The sequence below is a fragment of the Falco peregrinus genome, chromosome 2, assembly GCF_023634155.1.
Source record: "Falco peregrinus isolate bFalPer1 chromosome 2, bFalPer1.pri, whole genome shotgun sequence".
Lineage (NCBI taxonomy): Eukaryota > Metazoa > Chordata > Aves > Falconiformes > Falconidae > Falco > Falco peregrinus.
This window is the reverse complement of record NC_073722.1, coordinates 85939555-85961971: the sequence shown is the minus strand read 5'-3', so window position 1 is coordinate 85961971 and position 22417 is coordinate 85939555. Positions and strand designations below refer to the sequence as shown.

General features: G+C 42.4%; 1 protein-coding gene across 23 annotated transcripts in view; it reads right to left on the bottom strand.

Annotated features, from left to right (window-relative positions):
* The window catches only part of FBRSL1 (fibrosin like 1), a 547946-nt gene that overhangs the window by 385574 nt on the left and 139955 nt on the right, over window positions 1-22417 (bottom strand). For all 23 annotated transcript variants that reach the window (XM_055795612.1, XM_055795613.1, XM_055795625.1 and 20 more), the window contains exon 2: window positions 12157-12357. In XM_055795612.1, coding sequence (XP_055651587.1) covers window positions 12157-12357 — 201 coding nt within the window. The remainder of the gene's footprint in view (window positions 1-12156; window positions 12358-22417) is intronic.

The following is a 22417-nucleotide window of genomic DNA, read 5'->3' as shown; positions in this document are numbered from 1 at the left end:
GCTGTTCCTTACTCATGCATAACTTCATTGCTTCTGTTCCCTCCACACCCTGCCCAGTTGGCATAATTTGCAGAAGGGTTTTGGCATGGACAATTGAAACACCCACAAGCCGCCTGAACTAAAAAGCTTGATCCTAGAGTCCTTTTCTTTCTGAGCAAAAGCTAAATGAGACTTTTATTTTTATAACACAGGTCCCATCTGCACTGTAGGTTTTCACCCATGAAGGCTGAACTCCAAACATGTTCCCAGATTACAACAGCTACTGTCCACAGCATCTCACTCCACACAACGGCTAGAGAAGGCTTAAACCCTGGCAAAACTCCAATCTTTACATTTCATATGACCTGCATAAAATTCCCCCTAAATTAGCAGACTCCACCTTCTAAAACCCAGAAGTCACCACACATGGGAATTAGCACACACCTTGGTGTGGTCCAAAACCAAGACATGAACAAAAAACAAGCAAGGGCCACAAGGAACAGTCACAAGCTTCTTCAAAGACCATGCATTCCCACTCTGTTGCCATACCCTGAAACAATTTTAATCCATCTTTCTCTTTAAGCAGAGACAGCACCACCACCGACGACGATACAACACTGACAAAGGAAGGCTTAAATTCAGACCCAAATTGTTATTCCCCTCAGCTAGGCAGTTACGCACAAGAAACACTGCTTGTAAACACTTCTTTGTCGAACACTCAATTACAAGCTGTTTTATGAACAAAATGAGCCAGTCGCAAGGAAAGCAAGAGACAAAAATGGGGAAGCAATCTAAAATGGCATGCAGCCATTATGCCACCACGTCCCCGGTATCACTCGGCCACACTGCCAGCCCCTCTTACAGGAGAGCACCGATGTGTGCTGGGAAAACACTGAACTCAGGTTTTCAGAAGGGGGTTCAGGTTTTGTGGACCTAGAATTTTTTCTCTGCTGTTAAGATTATTTCCTATGTGGGAAGCAAATAATAACTTTTTTATTTTCATGTTACTGGCTTTGGCAGCATGCACCTGGAAGAAATAGCACATGTATGAACGAGGCACCAGTTAAAAAACCTCAATTCAGGCAACACTTGTAATATGACTCTGTTCCTTTGTGTCATCCCCGTTTATACCCCTATACACTGATATTGCTACATGCAAGCTGAAAAATAACTGGAAAGCACATTCATTTTCCTCACAGTAAAGCTGCAGATATACTCCACAACAGATCTACCTTTCCAGCTGAACTTTCTCGATCTTATAACCTAAAGCACTGAGGCACTAACTCCAAAAAGATACCTACAACTGACAATACAGCCAATAAACATCATGTTAAATTACAAAATACTGCCCTATGGCAAGTCAAAAAGTTCTGAGACAGAAAGAGAACTTTATGAGATCCAGCAGCACCTTCCAGGAGGCTGCAATATTACAGCATCAGAGGGCTATTCATCACGGCACTGTTATTCTAGCTGCCCTGCACAGCATCCACTACTTGAGCCACTACCTCATCCTTGGATTTTTTTAGCATTATTAATCCAGCGGATAAGGTTTCCCCTGGAAAAGGTTTTTTCCTTGTTTTTACTATTCACTGTCAATGAGCCAAGGAGGGCTGTATGAGGAAATATTACAGAATGCAAAATAAAACCTATTACTAGTCTTCAACTTTAACTTGCATTGGATCTGCAGCTGAAGGAAGAATCGAGCCTGTGCTTTCCCTAGTGCCCATATTAAAGCCTCTAACCAGAAGAAAGTGGAATGTCAAAGGAAGGGTGAAGACGAAAGATTGTTTTTAAATTAAAAAAACTGAATATATTTATGTAATTGACTTTAGACAGTAACATTCTGAATCCAACAGCTACCCAATTAATACTTTGTAATCTCAACAACCCCACTTGTAAAGGAATTAAATTGAGAGGAAGGTACCAGAAAGGAGAAGGGGGGAAAAAACCACCAGAAAAAAAACCCCAAGTTTCATATAATGATAATAAGATTTTATACCTATCATTTTTAAACTTAACATATTAAATATCCTCCTTGCTAGGATTTTTAAACAATAAAAGTAATTCATTTCAAGGCTCAACTTCAGAAAAACTTTAGAATCTATTTACAGTGCTAACAGCTGGAGAAATTGTCCATAGACAGGGCATATTTCAACTCTTGTGTTAAAAGATACGTACATATCCAGCTATGCCTTAGGATTCCCTCACCCAGTAAGCTTGGAAGAGTTTTAAATCTATCACAGATCCCTGCTGGCTTTACTTAATTCTTCAGGGTTTTTTAGACAAATCATTACAAAAATTGCACAGGTTTCACAGACTGATTTTGCCAAACAAATAGTGCAATGACATTCACCAGAATAGCTACTAGTAACCTTGCTTGAAGGATTAAAGGGAAAAATAAGTGCATATTCTAGCTAAAAGATGTCTTCAAACCAAAAATGTGCTTACTCAAGCTGCGTATATTCTCAACAGCTCATGTAAACCACCCATCAGGCAGAAGTATGAAAACTAGCTCCCTTAAGAATCCACACAGCAAAGAGGCCAAGGGATGTGGCCAGCACTGCCCAAGGGTGCAGTTTATGAAGTGAGAGCAACTGAGAGGTGGAAAACAGCATCATCTCTGATACACTGCCATGAAGAAAACCAAGTGAACTGGACCAGGCAAAGACTGGCAACTGCCAAAGGGATTCTGCTACAGCTCCCAGTGCACCGGTCCCAGCAGTCTTTTGCACAAATGGAGGTCTGTGGCCCACAGTAAGCAAGGAAAAATTCTGCGTGTTGAAAGTAACAGTATCTCATGAAAAGGTATTTATTCTGCTTCAACCAGAAGTGACGTTGGGATGTAATTTTTATGTTTGTTTTAAATCAGCTCAGATTTAGACTGGAACTGCACAGATGGTTTAATTATTATACTGATAAGCATGTGAGAGGAAGAATACTGTCCGTCTGCATTTACTACGCTTGTTTCACAGACACACAAAAAAATACCTGTGATCACCCCCAAAATTACAGGGATGGTGACAAGGAATCATACCCTACCCTGCTGCCATTCAGAGGCCTTGTATTTTATTGCAGACATTTGGTGCAAGCCCGAGAACAGGGGCTACAATTAGGTAACAGACCCCAGACCCTTGTGCAAAGCTAGCTAAAATATTAGGCAGCTAGTGCTTAAATCAAGATGGAATAACCCTTTAGACGCTTCTTGTCCAAGCCAGAAAAAAACCATGCAAAAAGGCCACAGCTGCTTCAGCCGCTTCTAGATCCTAGCCTTTTCTGCAGCATCTGCATTATACCCAGGAAAAAGGGCTCTACACAGACATAGGTGTCTCATAAGACACCTGGAATGTGTGCTGTCTCAATGTCATGAAAAGATGTCAAGAAAAACTTCCAGCCATGGCTCTGACTCTCTTCAAACAGCACACATAACCGGGAGTAGCCAGAGCCAGAGCACCATTCAAACAGTATTGTGTTTCTCCATTCTTCAATTTGCTAAAACCACGAGATACAACAGAAGTGCTCTATCTTGGTGCCTTCTCTTCTCCAAAAGCAAATACACAAATAAAACAAAACAAAAACAAAACAAACAAACAAAAAAAAAGCGGGGGGGAGGGAAGAAGGAAAAGAAAGAGTGCTTTGTGCTTTATGTCAACCAATTAAATTCAACAGAGAAAAAGATACAAGTGGTTATAGCTTCCTGTAAATTACTTCATGTAATTAAATCCCCTTCTCTAAATTACAAACCATTTAGCTCTTCCTTATAACAATGTAACCAATGACCACCAGCAACCTTTTTACAGCATCTGATGCCACATAAGTTGTATGCAATGAAATTTCCTTTTTATTTCTCCCTTTCAAAAGAAGCCATTGTAATGAGATTCATTCACAGCTACTTACAGAACATCAGGGAGAAGAGAGGATTGCTTTGTTCCCCTTTATTCTGCACTTGTCTGAGGCTATATTTAAGCAAATGTGACCTAAGGTCCTTAGCAGTCATCTAACTGCAGGCAGAGAAGTTAAAGGTGACCTGCAAGAGTTTTAAAACACAGAGCGTACAACATAACTTCTGCTTTACACTGCAGCAGTATGGCTTAACTATCTTCCTATCACTTGAATTTTCTGACCTTTTTTAACTTTCAAAACACCAGGAATGTCAGATCAAGTCTTGTTTGCAAGCCCATGTTTGCCAGGGACTGCTCTGGTGAGATGAGAGCTGCTCTGCATGGCTTCCTCCAGATTGCTCCATTTATGAAATGTCTGTGTGCGCCTCGAGTCACCCACGTCTGCTGGGCCACCCTTCACTGGCTCTGCAGCTATCGCATCTTCTCAGATGGGGAACTGAGATGGAGAAATAAGGTCTCTGAAGATGCTGCGGTTCAGCTTCACTGGAGGTAGTGCAAGAAGTCCCAATGCAGAGAAAGCACTAGTAGCACCCAGTGCTTTCATCACTGTGCTCTCTAAACCTGCTCTAACACGTGTTACAAGTGCCAGCAGCCATCTGGAGGCCTGAACACATTGCTGTTGCCCAAATGCTGTTAAGTGGGAGAGGTGAATGGGGACAGATGGGAATTCTGGAGAAGAGGAAAAGCAGGGACAAAGAAGGCTGAAGCCAGTGCCGCAAGCAAAGCCTCAGGGTCCAGCTCTGAACACAGCAGGGTCAATACTATTATAACAGCGTTATGATCCTTAAATAAAAAGCAAGGAGCAGAGTGCATGTGGCAAGGCACCGCATCCCCATCCTCATGTCCACCTAAGCTCTGCTTGCTCTGCCGCCCCCGAGCAGGTCCCCACCCAACTGAAGCCCATGGCAGTAAAGGTGCTGGTCCAGATGAGCTAAACATTGCTTGACCCAGCAGGGAACCAGCATCCCCCAGCTGCACTGCTGGGCCAGGGCACACCAAGGAGCTGCACTGAGTCATCTGAGCCTCTCTGGAAGGATCAGACAAGTCCTACAAGAGCAGAGATGAGTGGGGCTCACGGAGCAGAAATATGGGCAAGTGAGGGTCAGCTACAAAAGGGGAACCCACTGGTCCAAACAAGTGAATGACTATTTCACTGCATCAGTGAAAAAGACAAAAGCTATGTTCTCCTATACGTAACGCTTTCAGCAGCCAAAACACGCTTTACGTCACTCCGTTCAGAAAATAGTATTTGCAGTCTAGCAAAATTCAGTATATGCTTCTGTTTCATGCTTCAGTGTTATTTTTAAAACAGTTGGATGCTCCCCCCCAAGTTCTAATAAACATGATCTCCTCAGTTTATGTTTCCCTACCAGAACTGCAGCGGGTTTTGAAATACATTTTTCCAGTTTAAGCAAAGGCCTTCTCCTGCCATAGCTCCCAGTGGTTTTATGGCACTATTTTGCACCACTGTTCCTGAAGCACAGTATGTTACAAAGATCTGTTACAGAAGCTGTGTCATAGCTCTCAAAAGGTGGCTGCAATGCTGTGATGAATTTACCTGTGTCACAGTTACAATGCAAATCTTGTGTGAGGTTCATACAGCACTTGAAAGAAACATTGAAATAACGAAACATACCACAAAGTTCTCCCTCTGTTGCAGACTGGGCTCTGCAGCCACTTCAGGAATCTCGATGAATTCTTGGATAAATTTAGCAAAAACAGCAGCACTTTGTAATAGCAGGGTTTCATTTGGGAAATAAACATCCACTATTTATTTACAAAGGATTTTTCTCCTCCTGCCACTGCTGTGCTATGCCCACTGCTTCCCCTCTACTTTGATGCAGAAAACAGAATACCAAGTGCCTAACCAGGACTTAAAGCAGATTTTTAAATTAGTTCCTGACAGTGCAAACAGATTGCTATTGATTGAAATGAGGCTGATTTTAGGCCTTGGATTAGCAAACCTAATGACTAAATACTGTATTGCCCATTTCAGTACTTTGCACCGTTAGTCCCCAGTGGTTTCCCAGGCAGCTGTGAAGTCTCTGCACTCGCAGATTAGCGTGAGAGAGCAAGGCAAGGCCATCTGTGCCTGTGCGGTGCAGCCCCAATCAGCCGGAAATAAGGACCTCCTCCAAAATCCCCCGGGGCCCGCCCCGGGCACTACAACCTCATTAAGAGCTTTGAAGCCAGGGAGGCTGTCCACATGTTCCCAAGGAGCACGTGCTGGTGAAGGCTTTGCTGGGCGAGAGCACCACGCCTGGCCAGAGCAGGCTGCCACAGCTGGCCTTGCCTCAAGCTGGAGGGAATCCAAGCACCCAGCGAAGCCACCTCCCTGGGCTTCCAGACAGCCTGGCTGGAGACAGTGGCAGAGAGGCTTCACGCTATGCTAACAGACCAACTCTCCCAGCAATCATAAATGCATACTTAAAACTAATTGGCACAGAGCTTTCATGTCCAAATTGTAAATTCTTGTACTTACAAAGGTAGAAATGGATCCTGGTTTTAAGCAACACATGAAGCAACACTTTCCTGATTAAAAGAAAATGGGACTTTTTTTTCCTTTTGCTTTGTTGTTTAGTTTCAAAGAACATTTAAATAACAATATCTGCTAATGAAAAGGCTAACATCAATTAGAAACAAAAAGAAACCAGTTTGTATAATTTCAGCGTTCAAAAGCAGTGAAATGCAAACACCAAAGCAGCACACACCAAACCAAGCCAATCCCCAAAACCCACACTAAAGGCCCCCTTTTTTTTTTTTCTTTTTTTTCCTTTTTTTTTTTTTTTTTTTTTTTGGTAAGTTGGCTGCCTAGAATTCATTTGCTTTTAATAGCCTGAGATACTGGAGGTAATAGAATAAATTGCTATTATAGTTAGACCCTCATAGACACAATTCAGCTTCCAAATGCTACATTATTAAGACACGGAAGGACAGGCGTATCTATACCTGTCCTCTGGCCTACTGACAAAGACTCCAAAGGTTATTTTTTGGACTCACTCTCCTACGTGGCTGATGAACCTCAGCTAAGAAAGGTCTGTTTCAGTCTCTGAACTCTGCATCAGTTAAGACAATGCTCTGCCTCCAGCCCACCAGTGGCTTCAAAAGCACATCCAAGTTTTTGATTTACCATTTATCATTATCTAGAAAAAATACAAATAAGAATCAAACAGCTATGTGTTCCTATTGCCCAACTGTCAGCATAAGCAGGATGATACTAAAGGGAATTTTCCATACAAGGTTATTGCATTAGCCAGATGACTTCCTAGACTGCTTCTCTCTACCTTGGGAAAAGCCCCGTGGTCTTTCAGTACCACCACCACACACACAATGGGGCCAAGAGTATGTAACTCGTTTGAAGACAAGCTATCAATTTTCACCAAGACATCAAAAGAAACAATGTGCATCCAGGATGGAAAATTACTTAGTGTATCATCTTTACTCAGATCAGCAGTAACCCAGAGCAGTGTTCTACTGGGGCAGGGGGGTGCGGTGGTGTTAGATTTATCAATGAACATTGGATAACGTGCTGATGAGCATCACAGAAGAAAAAAAAACCACCAAGATGAATAGGTAATCAAACATGTTAGTATAATTTAGCAGTTCCAGTCCAGCAAGAGCCACAGCAACAATATACATTAATCATCAATAATCCTCAGCAGTTTGACAAAGACTGGGGACCAAATGAAACACAGGAATTAACTCTGCTTTCCCTCCCTCCAGGAAGCTCTGCTGAAGTCACAGAGATGTCAACACCTCTGGAGCAACCTGACAGCATTAGCTTTCTTGCCCTTGCCTCCCAAGCTCCAAACCCAGCACGCTATTTATGAGCACTAAATATGTGCTACACCACCCCGTTCTCCTCAGCTTCTTTGAGACTCTTCCTCATCTTGGGTGATTTAAACAGTGAGTGAGAAAAGGAAGGAGGAGGTGTAAGACACTCATCTCCATCACAAATGACTATTTGCTGAAGAGTGTTATTACAGCCGTATTTAACATCTAAACATATTCAATATACCATGATGCTCCTGAGCTGACTAACCACAAAGCATGAGGTTAAACCAACTCAAAATAGGGGCAACTTTCTCCTATTAGCCCCAACTCTCTTCAGAAAGAGGTCAGCCCATTTTTATTCTACGTACAGAAAGGGCAATGGGTCCTGAAAAATCAGAAAAACCCCACTGTTCTAAATCCAGGGTGACCCCAGACTGCTCAGATGTTCAGAAGAATAAACAACTCCAAAAAGAAACCCAGACAAGAGAAAACCAACTCAGCTAAGGCTGGCGAAAGACTCAAAGTTCAAAGGGTAACTCCAAAAACTAGAAGAATTACTTAGGACAAGACAAGGAAGTGTAACTGGAACTAAGAGGCTTCCTCATGTATCTACCTCTTACTTCATCTAAACGAATTATACACTCAAGCATAGAGGAATCCTGTCTCCCACAGGCACTGTCTGCAGCTGTAGTGGGGATTCCCTTCCACAAACCACTGGGTTAGTCTTGGCTTTTAAAAAAGACAATGACTCAATTTCCAGCAAATACTATCGTGTTGAAAGCAACTACACACTTTCCAAGGGGCAAGCTTCACTGCAAGGCCACTGGTGACACTGAAAGACATCACAGTTCTAAACAGTTTCTCATTCCTTGATGTACCCCTGATGACTGTGAGAGGGTTTGTGGATTCCCATCATAGAGCACCAGTTTCAAGTCAGCACCCTTCTCTGCGCACATACATTGAAAACAGTCCCAAATCCCAACAAATCTTTGGGCAAAGGACCTATGGCTATTTGAAATGCCCTTTTCCCTATGCTTGGTTACAACAGGAGATAAATGTGTTTGAATGATTTTTATACACAGTTGGAGTAATAGGCTGGAAAGGACTGACTGGCTTTTGCAACCCTCTCCCCATACTCTGAGGTACCGAAGAACCATTCAGGAGCAAACAGTGATTTGGATGCTTTGTCAAAAAGAGTGAAGTATTAATCTAATTTTCTAAACAAAGCAGACAACCTGACACTCAAATCAGCTTACCACTTTGCACCTCTCTACAAGGATTAGCAGAATGCCATAATTATAATGCCCAATTTGATTTATTAGAGGAGGCTGCATAAAGAAGATGACAATTCAGTAGCATTGTGAAGAGAAGGGATGAGAGTATAAGGAAAGCTTCAAATTGAACAGTAATTTCTAAGCAACATCTCAATATAATCAGCATTAATTACAGTAAGCTTTCCAAATTAGGTATAAACCTATGTTTAATAACCCTGAGATGCAAAAATCACCCCCAAATTCCAGGAAAGTCAATATTACAGCCGATTTGTCTAGACAGCTTGGCAGGATATGCCAGAATTCTAGGTGTGAACTTTGTGGTTATTAAAAAAAATAAAAAATTATTGAACTTGTCTGTATCATTTGCATAATTAGTTTGAACTAAGAATAGCCTGGTTTATCTGGCTTTGATTTTACTGCTACTTTGATCAGCCTTACAGACCTGCAGATGTGTCTGGTTTTCACAACTATATCAGCCAGGATAATACGAGGTATTTCAAAAAATTCCCGTTTCAATATAAGATGAATTCTAAGCGTGACTTGTTTAAAGAGGCAGAGTTTATTAATGAGTCACTCATTACAGGATTTATTTTATATTTTTTGTGCAAGCTCCTTGCTCTTTTTGGAGTTTGTTACTTATGGGGTGGGTGGGTGGGTGCCTGCGTGTGTGTGTGAAGATTAAACAATGAAAGTTGCATTCAAGTTTTCATGAATGTGGAGGCAAACATCCTGTTTAATCACTGATGTCAACCAAATCCTAGCCAGAAGAAACAGATATCAATGTCCTTATTTTTCAGAGCTGAAATACAAATAATCTAACTATTTGGTAAACTAAGGCAGCAACATACAATTACAGAAACTGGAGTTTGGCCAGTGTAACAAAATCTCCTATCCCAAAGGTTTCTAAGGAAGTATCACAAAATCCCTAGTGGCCACAACTACTTGAAACTTAGTCTTAAATTTCCTGCAGAAGATGTCATTACCAGCAACCCTTTCCTCCTCTGCAGCAGGTGAGGAACCAGCTCACCCCACCTCCAGGAAGAGGGGACCACCCCACCGCCCAGCAGAGCACAGCCTCACATATCCACAACGGTGTAAATACCTGAAATGTACCAAACCCCCTGCAGCGTAATTTCAGACCTGAAGAAACAACTCTAACACCTGTAGAAAGGCAGTATTTACTGAAGCCAGACTTTCATGTTAGAGAGACTGGTGGCAATCGAGATCTAATGACCTCCTGCAGTGCTCCTTGTTTCCATACTCCAACTGCACCACTCTCAGTTGCACCAACATAAGCATTTGTAAGGTTACTCCAGGGGCTAGAGTGGAAAGTGAGCCAGCTTTACATATACTTTGCAAGGGTCACTGGACTCATGTTTGGGCCTTTTTCATGTAAATAAAAAAAACTGACACAACAGCATCTTTACAAAGACAGAGGAGCTGAAGTAGTACAATACCATAATCCTGGTATAAGCAGCAGGCAGGAATAACCATCCAGCACTACTGCTTCTAAACATCTTATACCAAAGCCAGGGACCTCTTTTGAAATACATGCTTAGCATTTTGTGGGTTTGGATTACAAGAAAAGGATCCTAGTTGCTCAAACTTTCATCAAAACTAAAACGTGCATCTATTCACCCATAATAAAAGGTCATTTTTATTTGTACAGAGTGAATATTTGTGCACAAACTCATTGCATCCGTAACCAAAGGGGGAACTGAAACCCCATCACTCAACTACTATCAAAAGCAAACAAGAAACTTGATATATTTTAACTACATACATACTGATGAGTCTAAAACCAAAACATCTGGTATCACTTTGGGGAGTTAAAAGAAAACAAACCTGGCAAATACTTTAGTAGGAGTGCATGGTTACATGATTTGCTACCTAAATGTTTACAAGCAGAAAAGTACTAACATCTTTATGTAAGTCATTTGTATTGAATTCATAGAATCATAAAATGGTTTGGGTTGGAAGGGACCTTAAAAATCATCCCATTCCAAGCCCCCTTGCCATGGGCAGGGAAGAAATCCAACTGTTTACTTTTTTTAAATAAAAAGGAAGAAAACAGAAGTCTGCTAATTAGCCAACAGAAGAATGCGGCCATGAGCAGTCCATTAGAATTTCTAAGATACAACCTGATGAGCCCTTCTGAATGAATATGCTACAACACAATCACAAAAGATAGTGTGTGGTGGTGAAGTTATGCTGGGGGTTACATTAGATAACTTTAACCATCCTTTCAAATCCTGAAATTTTTAAAGCCTGAAAAAACCCATGTCTAATAACTGGACAATTCAATCTTTCGTTGTCTGGCATGCATACGGAACTAGTGTCACAGAACAGAAGATGTGGTTGTTGGTTTTTTTTTTCATCAGTGTACTTCTTAGCACAGAACAAATGCTGGAGGGTCAAGTACACTGGTCTTCCCACGGGCTGCCATTTGGTACCATGTTGACAGACAACTAGGAAAGAGCTTGTTCACAGATACAGGCTGCTGTGCCACATAGATTTCAAAACCATGAATGCACACTGGGACACCAAAAATCCCCCTGCAGAGCAGCAGTTAAGTGATAAATAGCCTGCTAGCCATACTGCCTCTTCTTTGTCATCTCCCTGGCTCTGTACACACTGTGGTTCAGGTGGGAGTCTCCACAATCATCCCCTCCAGCATGACAACTCTTAATTCATTAATGCTCTACAACATTTTAGAAGAGTGCAGAGAAAAGACTCCCCAGAGCACAACTTCCTCCAAACTCACTTTTCACTTCTAAAATACTTGAATAGTCTCTCCTTCGCAACATACTGTTTTGGGGGCACATGAATTTGATTCATGAGACAGACATATTCATGTTTGCAACTTCCCAGGTGCACATAACAAGCATGCCTTTCCCCAAAGAAAACTATGATCCGACTGATGATTTCTATTTGTGTAAGAGCCATAAACCTATGGTGTGGATTACCACATTGTCTCAAAGTTGCAGGATACAAGGGAGGTTTGCTCCTTCCTTCCTAGATTAGCTAGTATACCTCATCTTCCATTTTAGCTTATGAAACCTGCCCACAACACAGGACCTGTGCACTTGGCCAGAAGTCTCTTAAGAGACATTGTTTTCACCAGCACAGTTAGCAGAGAAGGCAGTTACATTAACAACAGCAGCAGGACAACACTTCACAGTGGCCAATGTCATAATGCAGTCTCTTCAGAGGAGAAATAATTTCCCTACCTGTTTGGATAGCTTCAAGGGGAGTTTCTTCTTCATCCGTTCTTTGCCTCTTTCTGCCTCTCTCTCAGAGCTCCCAGCATCGTTGTTGTGGCCATTTTCACTCGGCTCAGCAGACACACAGTTTTCAGACTCTCTAGGTTTCTTTCCTGGATGCCTCTCCCATTTTTCCTTCCGCTCCTGAGGCTTTAGCGACATGTCCTTCTGTAAAGGAAGGAGAAAAAAAAATAAGTTCTTTAGGTTCTTTGAGACTTCTTTTAAGCATTAAGCAGTACAAATATTGAATAAAAGCACAAACAAGACAGCATGTTCTTTCCAGACATGACTTAAGATGAATAATTAGGCACGCACAATGCAAACAGTAATTTTAGATTAGATTAGGATGAACACTCTCCAGGCTATGTGTTTCATTAATTTCAGAGATGCTGGTACTGGTTATGAAAATGAGTTTTCTTCAGATTAATTCAGGAACCATACATCAACAGCACATGAACAAATCAGCATCCTGAAGAAAAGCTTTTAACTGTTCAACTGAAACAGAGGTGGTTTTTATTTTGGTTTGTTTCTGATCTCAGAAAGCAACATATCAGACCCCCCTTGGGCCTGAGAGTCTCTGATTCACAGTAGCATTCATATGGAGAAATGCACTTCTAAAGCCTACCGCGCATTCAATAAGCACGCCAAGATCAATGGGATCTAAGCACATAACAGAGGTTGAACACTTCTAAGTGTTAAGTGTCTGCCCTGAATCAGGACTATAACGTACATCCTAAGCACAGTTTAAAAGCGAGTATGTCATGTCATGATGATTAACATAGGAAGTGAGATCACAGAAGGGAATTACTACTGCTATCTCTGGCATCTTTGAGGGCTGAAAGCTGAACTCTTGGTGACAATATATCAACCTCTCCCTCTACACACACCACACAGAAAGCATTTAAGAAATAATATGCCAAGTCACAATGATGTTAGTTCATTACAGCTAGATAAATTTTTTCCTCAGTGCCTTTTATTAAATGCTCAAGGGTAAAAACTAAACTCTTTTTGGAATGTGTTATAGAATCTCTATCCCAATTATTTTTTATGCAAGGTAAATACATCACATGAGAAGATACCTTAAAAACACCATTTACCATGTCAAAATTTGTCAGCTTCAGCCACAGAAATTTTTTTAAATGCCTCACTTCTGACTCGAAGTATTACATCATGGATATTTGTATCCTACATGAATGGAGTTTGCAATACAACTCACTCATGACAACACACACACTTTCAGCACTGCAAAAAAGCTCATGAAAATCATTAGCTCTCTAGTCTCTCAAAAACTAAAGCCCAACAAAAAAGAAAATTAGGAATTGGGATGAAACGCCCTGCTGATTGCTCTAGATTACTTCCTCCCCCTCTAGTTTAATTAGTGAATTGACTGCCTCAGTGTGCAACATGCTGATTCCACTCCAAATTACTCACTGCTTAAAGTTACCCTTCCTTGTGAAGTGAGATGATGCACTGACACTTCAGGGTCACAAAGACGTTGAAATTTGAATCATGATGATAAAATACGTACAGCTGTTTCCTATTCCAACCCAGGCTGAAAGACAATTAGCCAGCACCAGCACACAATCTCTATACACCTTACACAGGGGTCCTGCATGCTCAGCAGCTCCTCTTAAAGCACACATATATACAGCAAGTTGCAAAACTCCCAAAGATACAACCCCCGCCCCAAAACTAAAAGTAGCACTGTCTCCAGAACACAGCTCAGCTTGCCAAGGCCATAAGTAGTGAAAGAGCAAGGAAAATTATTTTCTGGCATTATACTCCGTGAGGTGATAAAACAAGGAATACCAATTAGTGTTTAGTTGCTCACTTTGGTTTTTAGCTTTAAGATAACACTCTAAAAGAAGCAGTTCGAGACGCCACTTAAAAGGTCACACTGTCCTATTTACTGGGAAGTTGCTAAGATAGAAATCAAAACGCTGAGCTTTAGTAACTAATCAGAAACTAGTGCAATAGAAATGACATCTGTTAATTGACACTCAGCAAAACATTAGGAACAGAAGTCACCAAAAATGTGCACTTCTTCATAAAGCCAGATGCAGCTGCAATGTGACAGCAGAGGCACCGAAGATGCTGCATGAAGAAACATGAGCCCCTGGTAGGGAGAAAGCGGGCTGTGGCAGGGGAAGCCACCACCTGAAAGCACCAGCAAATAACGCGCTGCTGGCTCAGCTCAGTGTCATGTTCACTTTTAAGGATGCTTTCAAAGTCAGTAAATGGTCATTTTAGTTCAAATTCTAACTGGCTTCACACGGTGACTGGGCCTCTGTTAATGCCTTAGGGAAAGTCTTCCCTCAGTACCCACAACACATTCACTGCAGGTTTTAGACAATTCACCACGTGACTAGTCTGCAAATCTGTGTTTTTCCCCTTGCTGAATCCTACAAAATTCCCTACTTAGAAATTTAGCTTTTTATCCCCGTTTTGTTTGGAGATTTAAGGTTTGTCTCATCACTGAGCTACTAGCAAAATTAATTCAGGGAATACAGTCATAACTGGATCAAAGCCAAGGAAATAATGCATTCGCTTGTAGTGCCACTTGCGTCCAAGAATCTCAAGCACTTTCCAAACAGCCGTGAATTAAGACCCAAGCCCTGATAGCTGAGGCTGCTGCTTGCCTCTGGCAGGAGGAAAGCGGAGGGAAGCATCCTCAGCTCTGCAGCACATCTGGGGCAGCTGCAGGGAAGAAGCCAAGTTTCTCAGCCCCATGACAAGAGAGCCTATTGCACTGTCCCATTCGTCACCACTTCAGCAGAGGAAGCAGCTCACAGGACTTTGCTTTTTGTGGGAGCGCAGGACACCGAACTCAGCTTCTCCCTTCTGACAGAGGGTGACAGTGGGGCTATTTTCTATGCTGCTAAATGCAGACCTCTTTGCAGCCTCTGTCAGAGAGCAGGAGGGGGCTAATGGGGATTCTGTCCTTGCCTCCTTTGTTTCCTTTCTATTTACTCTTTTAAAAGAGCCTTCCAGCAATTGGTCTTTTACTAAAGTTTATGACCTCCAAGTTGGGGACCTCACTTAGCACAAGAGCTTACTATTTTTGGACGTGCATCTGTGCTTGTGCACAGGCAATAGCTGGAAAATTTAAACACATACAGAATATAAAGCACATCACTACAGTGAACCAACGTTTATTGATGCACCTTGACTTCAATCCAGAAATCCCAGCTGGCAGGTGAGACCGGCCTCTGACAAACAGCTCCACTGAAGCCTTCCCCGCAGACAAGCCCAGACCAGCAGGTTTTTTTGCCCTTTGCGCATCATGTAAAAGCCTAGGGCTTCACGCAGCCACAGTGTATGAAGTCAAGCCCTGAAGTCAAAAGGTCTCCATATCCAGCCTTGTGGTTTCTGCCCAACCCAGGCATCAGCAGACCTGGCTACCTTTGCTGTCAGGGCCAGTAAATCTCCTCCTCCAGGGAAGGCTGGTGGATCCAGGCCCATTCTCTCTTCTCGGTTCCAGGAAGGAGATTGCCAAATCTTGTTCCAGAACATACAAAACTATTTTGTTCCTTACTACTCTCTGCTTCCAGGGCTGTCTCCTACCTGTCCTCACTTAGGAATCTCTCTCACACCTTCCCAGGGCAGGCTACAGTCTCTCCATCTGCAGCCCCTTGTCTGTCTGGGCTGCAGATGGAGTGCAGATGGTTCTAACTGGCTGCATGGTTACAAATAAGCAAGAATTAGGCCTTTCTTTAGAGCCTCTCTCCTGGTAGTTACTCCATGAAACATACAGATTCTATCTCCCCATTTGCTTATTTCGATGTACCAAGATACCAAGGGACACTTCAGTGGAAAACGTAATTGTGGTACTTCCTCCAGCTGCTCTACCTGAAATACTTTGCACACCAGTAGCTGTGAGGATGCACGGGCAAAGACCTCAGCCTAGACTCTGCAACAGATTTTGAAAGTCCATAATAAAAATGTCTGTGATTTCCGCCCCCCCCCCCCCCCATCACTATTTGGCCCAACCCAAAGTTAAGTAATTACACCTCTGCTTGTGGTGGAGCTGGCAACATCCTTAATCACTTGGAAGACTCCTCCCTGAAAAGCCATTTCTCTTCTGTCACCAAGGCACACTGCTCAGTTTAAAAATAAAGCTACGAATAATGAAGGTGCACAGCCCTCGGATCTGGAATGAGACTATTCTTACCCCTAAAATGCTACAGCAATACATTTCTGCACAGTGGACTCCACATTGTCTGTCTGATCAGGAAGCAACCATGAGCTCTAGAGGACCCTGGTGCAAGCTCACATCCAGAGTCATCCACTGGCTGCAGTTACCACTGCCTGTTTGCTCAGGCCAGCTCAAAATCTACCATAATCCTCTGAGTTTACACAGCACTTTGAGATCTCAGAAAGCATGTAGGGGGAAGCTGGGGTCGTAAATACCTTTCATACATGGGAAACACTTAAAGAACATGAAAAAAGTGTAAAACCCACACAGCTAAATGAAAAAGATCAAATGTGCTGCTGGCGTGCGCAGGACAAAAAAATCACCTATGGTTAATAAAATAACAACCCTCAGCCCTCAAGTTTCAGTTTGAAATGCACCTGGTGCAAAATCAAGTCCATTTACAATCCCCTGTCCCCAGGGCCCACTGGACACTGCAAGGCTCAGACAGACCTGCAGCCAAGGACTGGTTGCATTCCGCTCCTGCCAGCCTGTCTCTGCCGACTTCAGATTATATGGGCTGATTTCCCAGAAGGGAAACTGCCTCCAGCTTCTCTCTCCACAACTCTTCAATGCAGCACTTATTCCTGAAGTAAGGGAATGTGAAATATCCCACTGAACATCAAACAGGAGAAGGATCCATGCAAAGGAAATAATTAAAAAAAACCCAAACCACCAACCAAGCCACTGCTGCCTCTAAAACTGACCCTGCTTGTCACTGTTTCTGTCTTCAGCTTCTCTCAGCAAAATTGCAATGGAAAAGCCCCCGAGGATCTAAGCAGCATCTATCCTTATATCAACTTTATCATGCAATTAGCAGTAGGGTTGTCAAACATGTTTGTTTAATAGTTCTGGGAGAGATCCTGGCTCAGAGAGGAACTTAAACAGATTTATTTTTAGTTAGGTTACTTTTAAAATATTCCTATTGACCTGATATCCAGTTTATAGAACAGCAACGTAGAAACAAATGCTGACTGAATATTCTCGTGCTTTCTAAGTAGGCAAAGCATGTTACAAATACAGACCAGACCGCTACGAAGGAAAATCTACTGTCCATTTAGTTGCATAAAGGTGACACAGAAGACAGTAATTCAAATGGAAAGATAATATTAGAAATATACATGACAAACATACACAAAAGGAATTAACTTTAAAGGCACAGATTTGAAGACGGGTCCATAGAGAGAGAGACCACTGCAAGAACAGGAGCCAGCACATGAAAAGATCAGTAGCCAACAGGCAAATGAAATGAGGTAAATAGTGAGAGAAAAAGGGGAGAAAAAAGGAATGTGATAAGAAGTAACTCTACCGGAGGGTATCAGGTAGGACCACACCAAGATGATCACATTTGAATTCAACGTGGTGAGCAGGCAGCAAATGCAAGTGAAGATCTTAAAAAAGGAGCAGGAGCGTACCTGAACAGTGGGAGAGGAGAAGTTGTTTGACAGCTCTGCTCTAGAGAGTTATGGGGTAGAAAAAGTACACAGTGAGGGCAGCAAAGGGAAAGGAGGCGCAGAGGTAAGGCTGGCCCGCAGCTCGGCACAGAGCTCCTCGCTGGAAGCCCCACCTGGCAGCAGGCCAGCCCAGCTTCACCTCCCCAGAGCTCAGAGTGCCTTGGGAGGCACTCTGCTGGCATCTCCAGCCGGCTGGCTGCAATTTTCATGGATGGGGAAGTTGTCACTTCTCCTGTAATATAACACACACTTGTTTGTTTTACTTTCCTGCCCTCTCTTCTCTCCCACTGAGAACTTCACTAAAAATGTAACTCAAGCTCCTAGCCTTTCCACCAAAGCCACTACAACTTTTTTAGAGGGAAAAAAACCCCCGAAGAGTCTAGATGTGAAGTGACTTTCTTGCTCTGACCCCACATCCAAGCAACGCCATCAATATCAATTAAAATGATTGCAAATGAAATCCTTGCTTGTTTAACCTTAGACTGCTATTCTCCTTTTGTAGCTGACATATTCCAGATGAGTTTGGGTCTTGCTTTTTAAAATGCATCACATTTGCTATGACCCTGTCACGTGTTTAGCTCAAGAATAAGATGACTTTTTGACAAGACAGCTTTGGAAATGTTAAGACATTTGAAGCTGCCACTGGTTTGCAGGTTTATGATACATGATTTAACTTTAAAGTAGATGAACCAAGAAACTCATTGTAATTGAAACAGCCAAATTTATTACCAGAGGTTGCATTCCTGTCACCTGTCAGAGCTGAAGAGCAAGCTGCCTGTACTCTGCTAAATGCCCACTTGTTACATCTCCCATGAATTAAGACCTTTGCTGCTAGGACCTTCCAGACACTGTACCAAGCAGAGACACCTTGGACAAATGTTACCTCAACACAATGTAGCCAAAAAAAAAGGGAAGGTCAGTATCACTCTACTTTTAAATGCATTTCAATCCACAACGATTTGATGGCTTTGAATGCTCTTTCCTTGCACAAGGCCTGAATAAATACTGATAAAGTGCTGAGCAGTAACTGTTTTAAAAAGTTGGGGAGAAAGTGGTTCCTGCTGTTTGCTTCCTCCTCAATTACTTGAAGAAAAAAAACAGTCCTCTGCCTCCACAGTAGTACCAAGTATCTGGAAACAGAGAGCTTAACAGTTATTTAGGTGACAGCAAAAGTAAGAATGTGTACAGCAAATACTTTCTCTTTTGTAAGAGGTCAAGGGAATCTGCATGAATGTGAGCACATGGTCGTCCATGTCCTTGGTATAAACTCTTCTCCATCATCACCCATCGGGGAGGTGGATACACAAAATCTGCTGTTTTAAGCTGCACTCTGCAAGCTCGACTGGAAGCCAGCCGTGGCTTTCTCCCTCTCCTCCAATTTCCTCTTCAGAGCCTGCGGGTGCCTCACTGCAGAGAACTGCACCCGTCTTCCTCACTACTTACTTACAGACATACTGTACAGCTATTAAAACTCCCACAGGTGCTTGCTGTCCATCAGAAAGGAAATGATCCCATTTTCAGCCATCAGTATTTCCTCTAGTGATGGCAGTAAATGCCCAATGAGTGCTCACAGAATTACTGTCAGTGGAAAGTGTGTCAGAGAGCAAGGGAGCTTAAATGATTGAAGGGAAGCGGGGGCACCATTTTCAGGTAGATGAAATGAGGCACATTGCAAGCCCAGCCTGCCCAGGTTTTACAGGCTGTAGGAGGGCTGAAAGGTGCTGCTTGTTCGTGCACCACAAAGCCAACTTGCCCAGCTTTCACAGCAGGTAGAAGTACATTTTGGCTGAAGCCGAACGGTATCCAGCAAGTAAGCAGCACAGTCATGCACGCACTCCAGGTCCAGTGATTTGGGAAGACATTCCTCAAGTGTGCTGATAATTCAGTGACACTGCTGGGCTCATACTGCTGATAGGCAGCAATCACAAGCTTGTTTACAGAGCAGCCTTTAAACACTTAATCTGAACTAATTCCCCTTCTCTCCAGATTATTTAAACAGGCACTCCTATTGAATACAAACAGCTCCCATTGAGTGACAGAATTAGGACCTGAAGAAGCAGCTCCTTGCCTGAAGCCAGATGTGGCCGTTTCATCACTCATTTCTCATCTTGCCAGGAAGGTAACACAAGCCCCAGTCTCCAGCTGCACCAGCTGGCCCCAAGCTGCCAAAGAAAAAGGCATGAGGGTCCTACCAGCACAAAAACTGGTACAGCAGCTGGATGCTTTCACCATCAGCAATTTTCAGCTAAACTAGTCAGGAAAAAACAGGAAGTCACTGTGGAGTAAAAGAAGCTTCCAGTCTATTTATTACTATGGACAGTAATGCCCAGAAATACTGGCTCTCTCTCAAATTAATAACAAAAGGGGAAGAGGCGAATGTCATGCTTCCATGCGCTGGACTCTGGAAATGGTGTTGAGCCAACCTGGCTGGGCAGATGGGCTGGGCATATGGCTCATTTACCAAAGGCAGGGATTCAGTTGGTCTCTTACATCTCTACTTCTGTATCAAAAGTTTTGATCTTCACAGCGCAAAGTATAGAGCAACCACACATGCCTGTTCTGACCACCATGCGAATAGCTTCCTCCGTGAGACTTAAAAGACACACCTTAGGTAGCCTGGTCATGAATTCAAGAACCTGAGGCCTGATTTCTTAAGTAATTCAAAGCTTCCACCCACTAAATACAAATGCAAAGTTCTAATTTGTTTTCTAGGATTCCTGATCCAACGACATGTGTCATCTCCACTAATTTTATGGTATATACTTTTAAAACATAGACATGAAAATGTTCTGCTCTTAAGGCTGTATCACTTACAGTATGAAAGCTCCAGACAAATCTCCCACACAGTGACACCCTCAAACACATTCACTCTACAAGTAGCTGCGGACATTTAGAGACTCTGCTTCCAGCCTACACTCTCTATTACCACCCTCCTAGGAAGGGTGCCATTCCCCAAGACACTCCAGAACAGAGGTATGAATGTTCTTCAGCAACAGCAGAGCAGTCTGGGAGCTCAGCTTCAACTGCAGTTTGACACAGCTTGCACAGAGCCAACGAACACTGCACTAAAGAAGATGAACATTCGCAAATTCACTTCTGCCAACTACTGCAGGGGTGAGAGTTTCCAAAAGAAAAAACACCCATATCCTGATCCCTGGTGCTGCATGATAAATTAATTTATGTTTAAACACTACAATACTAGGAGGCATTTTTTTTACTATATCTGCAGTTGCCCTCAGTGGTAGACAACAATTTTCACTTCAGCTGCCATGAGGTCTAGAACGTGTATTAAATAATTAGTCCCCTGGTAGTTACTTCTGGCTAGGAAACAAAAAAGAATAAATATAAATGATCCAAGAACAAGAAATACATAGAAGCCGGCCATCTCCAGGAATAGCTGCCCATAGCATATTACTACAACCTAAGGGGAAAACTCTGATTGAGGTGTCTTTTAGCAGGAGAGAAATGCCTTTCTAAACATCTAAATGTCACATGCACTATGGAAAAGTCCAGGACAGTGCATCTGTGCCACCCTCATCACTCTTGCTCATCCTCAAACACGCTGCTAGAGAAATGCATTGTACAACAGAGATCTACAGCTGTCAGTCTCGCCAGCAGCTCTGTTCTCCCATGTCGAGTGGCTTAGTACATCACGTGCTCATAGCTCCTCTATAACTGGTTTGCTAGAACAAACAACGAGCAACCAAATGCTTCCCTATATCCTTAGGGCTTTCTAGAATAGTTCCAAATATTCTAATATCTGAGTCAGGAATGAAATATTCATTTGTATTCTAGGCAAATGCTGACAAAGGCGAAACATACACTATAGTAGCAGGCAATTTTGATGTATTCTGTTACAAAACATTTTCAGTCAGAGAGCTCAAAGGTCATTAATAGATTTTCGTATGTTTACAGACAGCAGCAATTTCAAGCTCTGTAATTTTAAAACTACATGTCAGTCTCTCAACTTCCAGCTGTTATTTCAACATTAGATAATGAACACAATGCAAAGGTTACACAATCACTTGAACCAGCTTATGTTGTAGATCCAGTCACAGAAATCATTATTAAATTCTAATTACACATATATTATTTTACAACTCTTATTAGAACAGCAGGGCAAATCCTCTTTTATAAAGAGATCAACAGTTTAGAAAAAGAGGCCAGAAAGGTTATTCTTTTAACGTGACAGTTGCTCCTCTCTCTCCCTCCATCACCTAAACAACTGCTGATTTATGAGTCTCAGAAACAGTGCTGCACCTTGTTAACACCACACCAGTCAGTGCACATACAGCTATCAGCCTGTATTTTCCTTAAGTGCTTTACAGATCCCTAACATACAGACATTGATGCCTACTTAAAATAATCATCTCTGATCGGGGTGGGGGGAAGGCATTTAGTGGTTACCCAATGTACTGTCTGAATATACTCCCATTTTTTCTTTATACAACTACTTTGTAGTAGTTGTAGTAGCTACTCCAAAACTTAAGAGATTACTCCTAAGCAGAATGTTGTTACCTAAGCTAAAGCTTTGCAAGACATCAGGCTTCCATACCATAGATTTTTATTTTATTTTAATTTT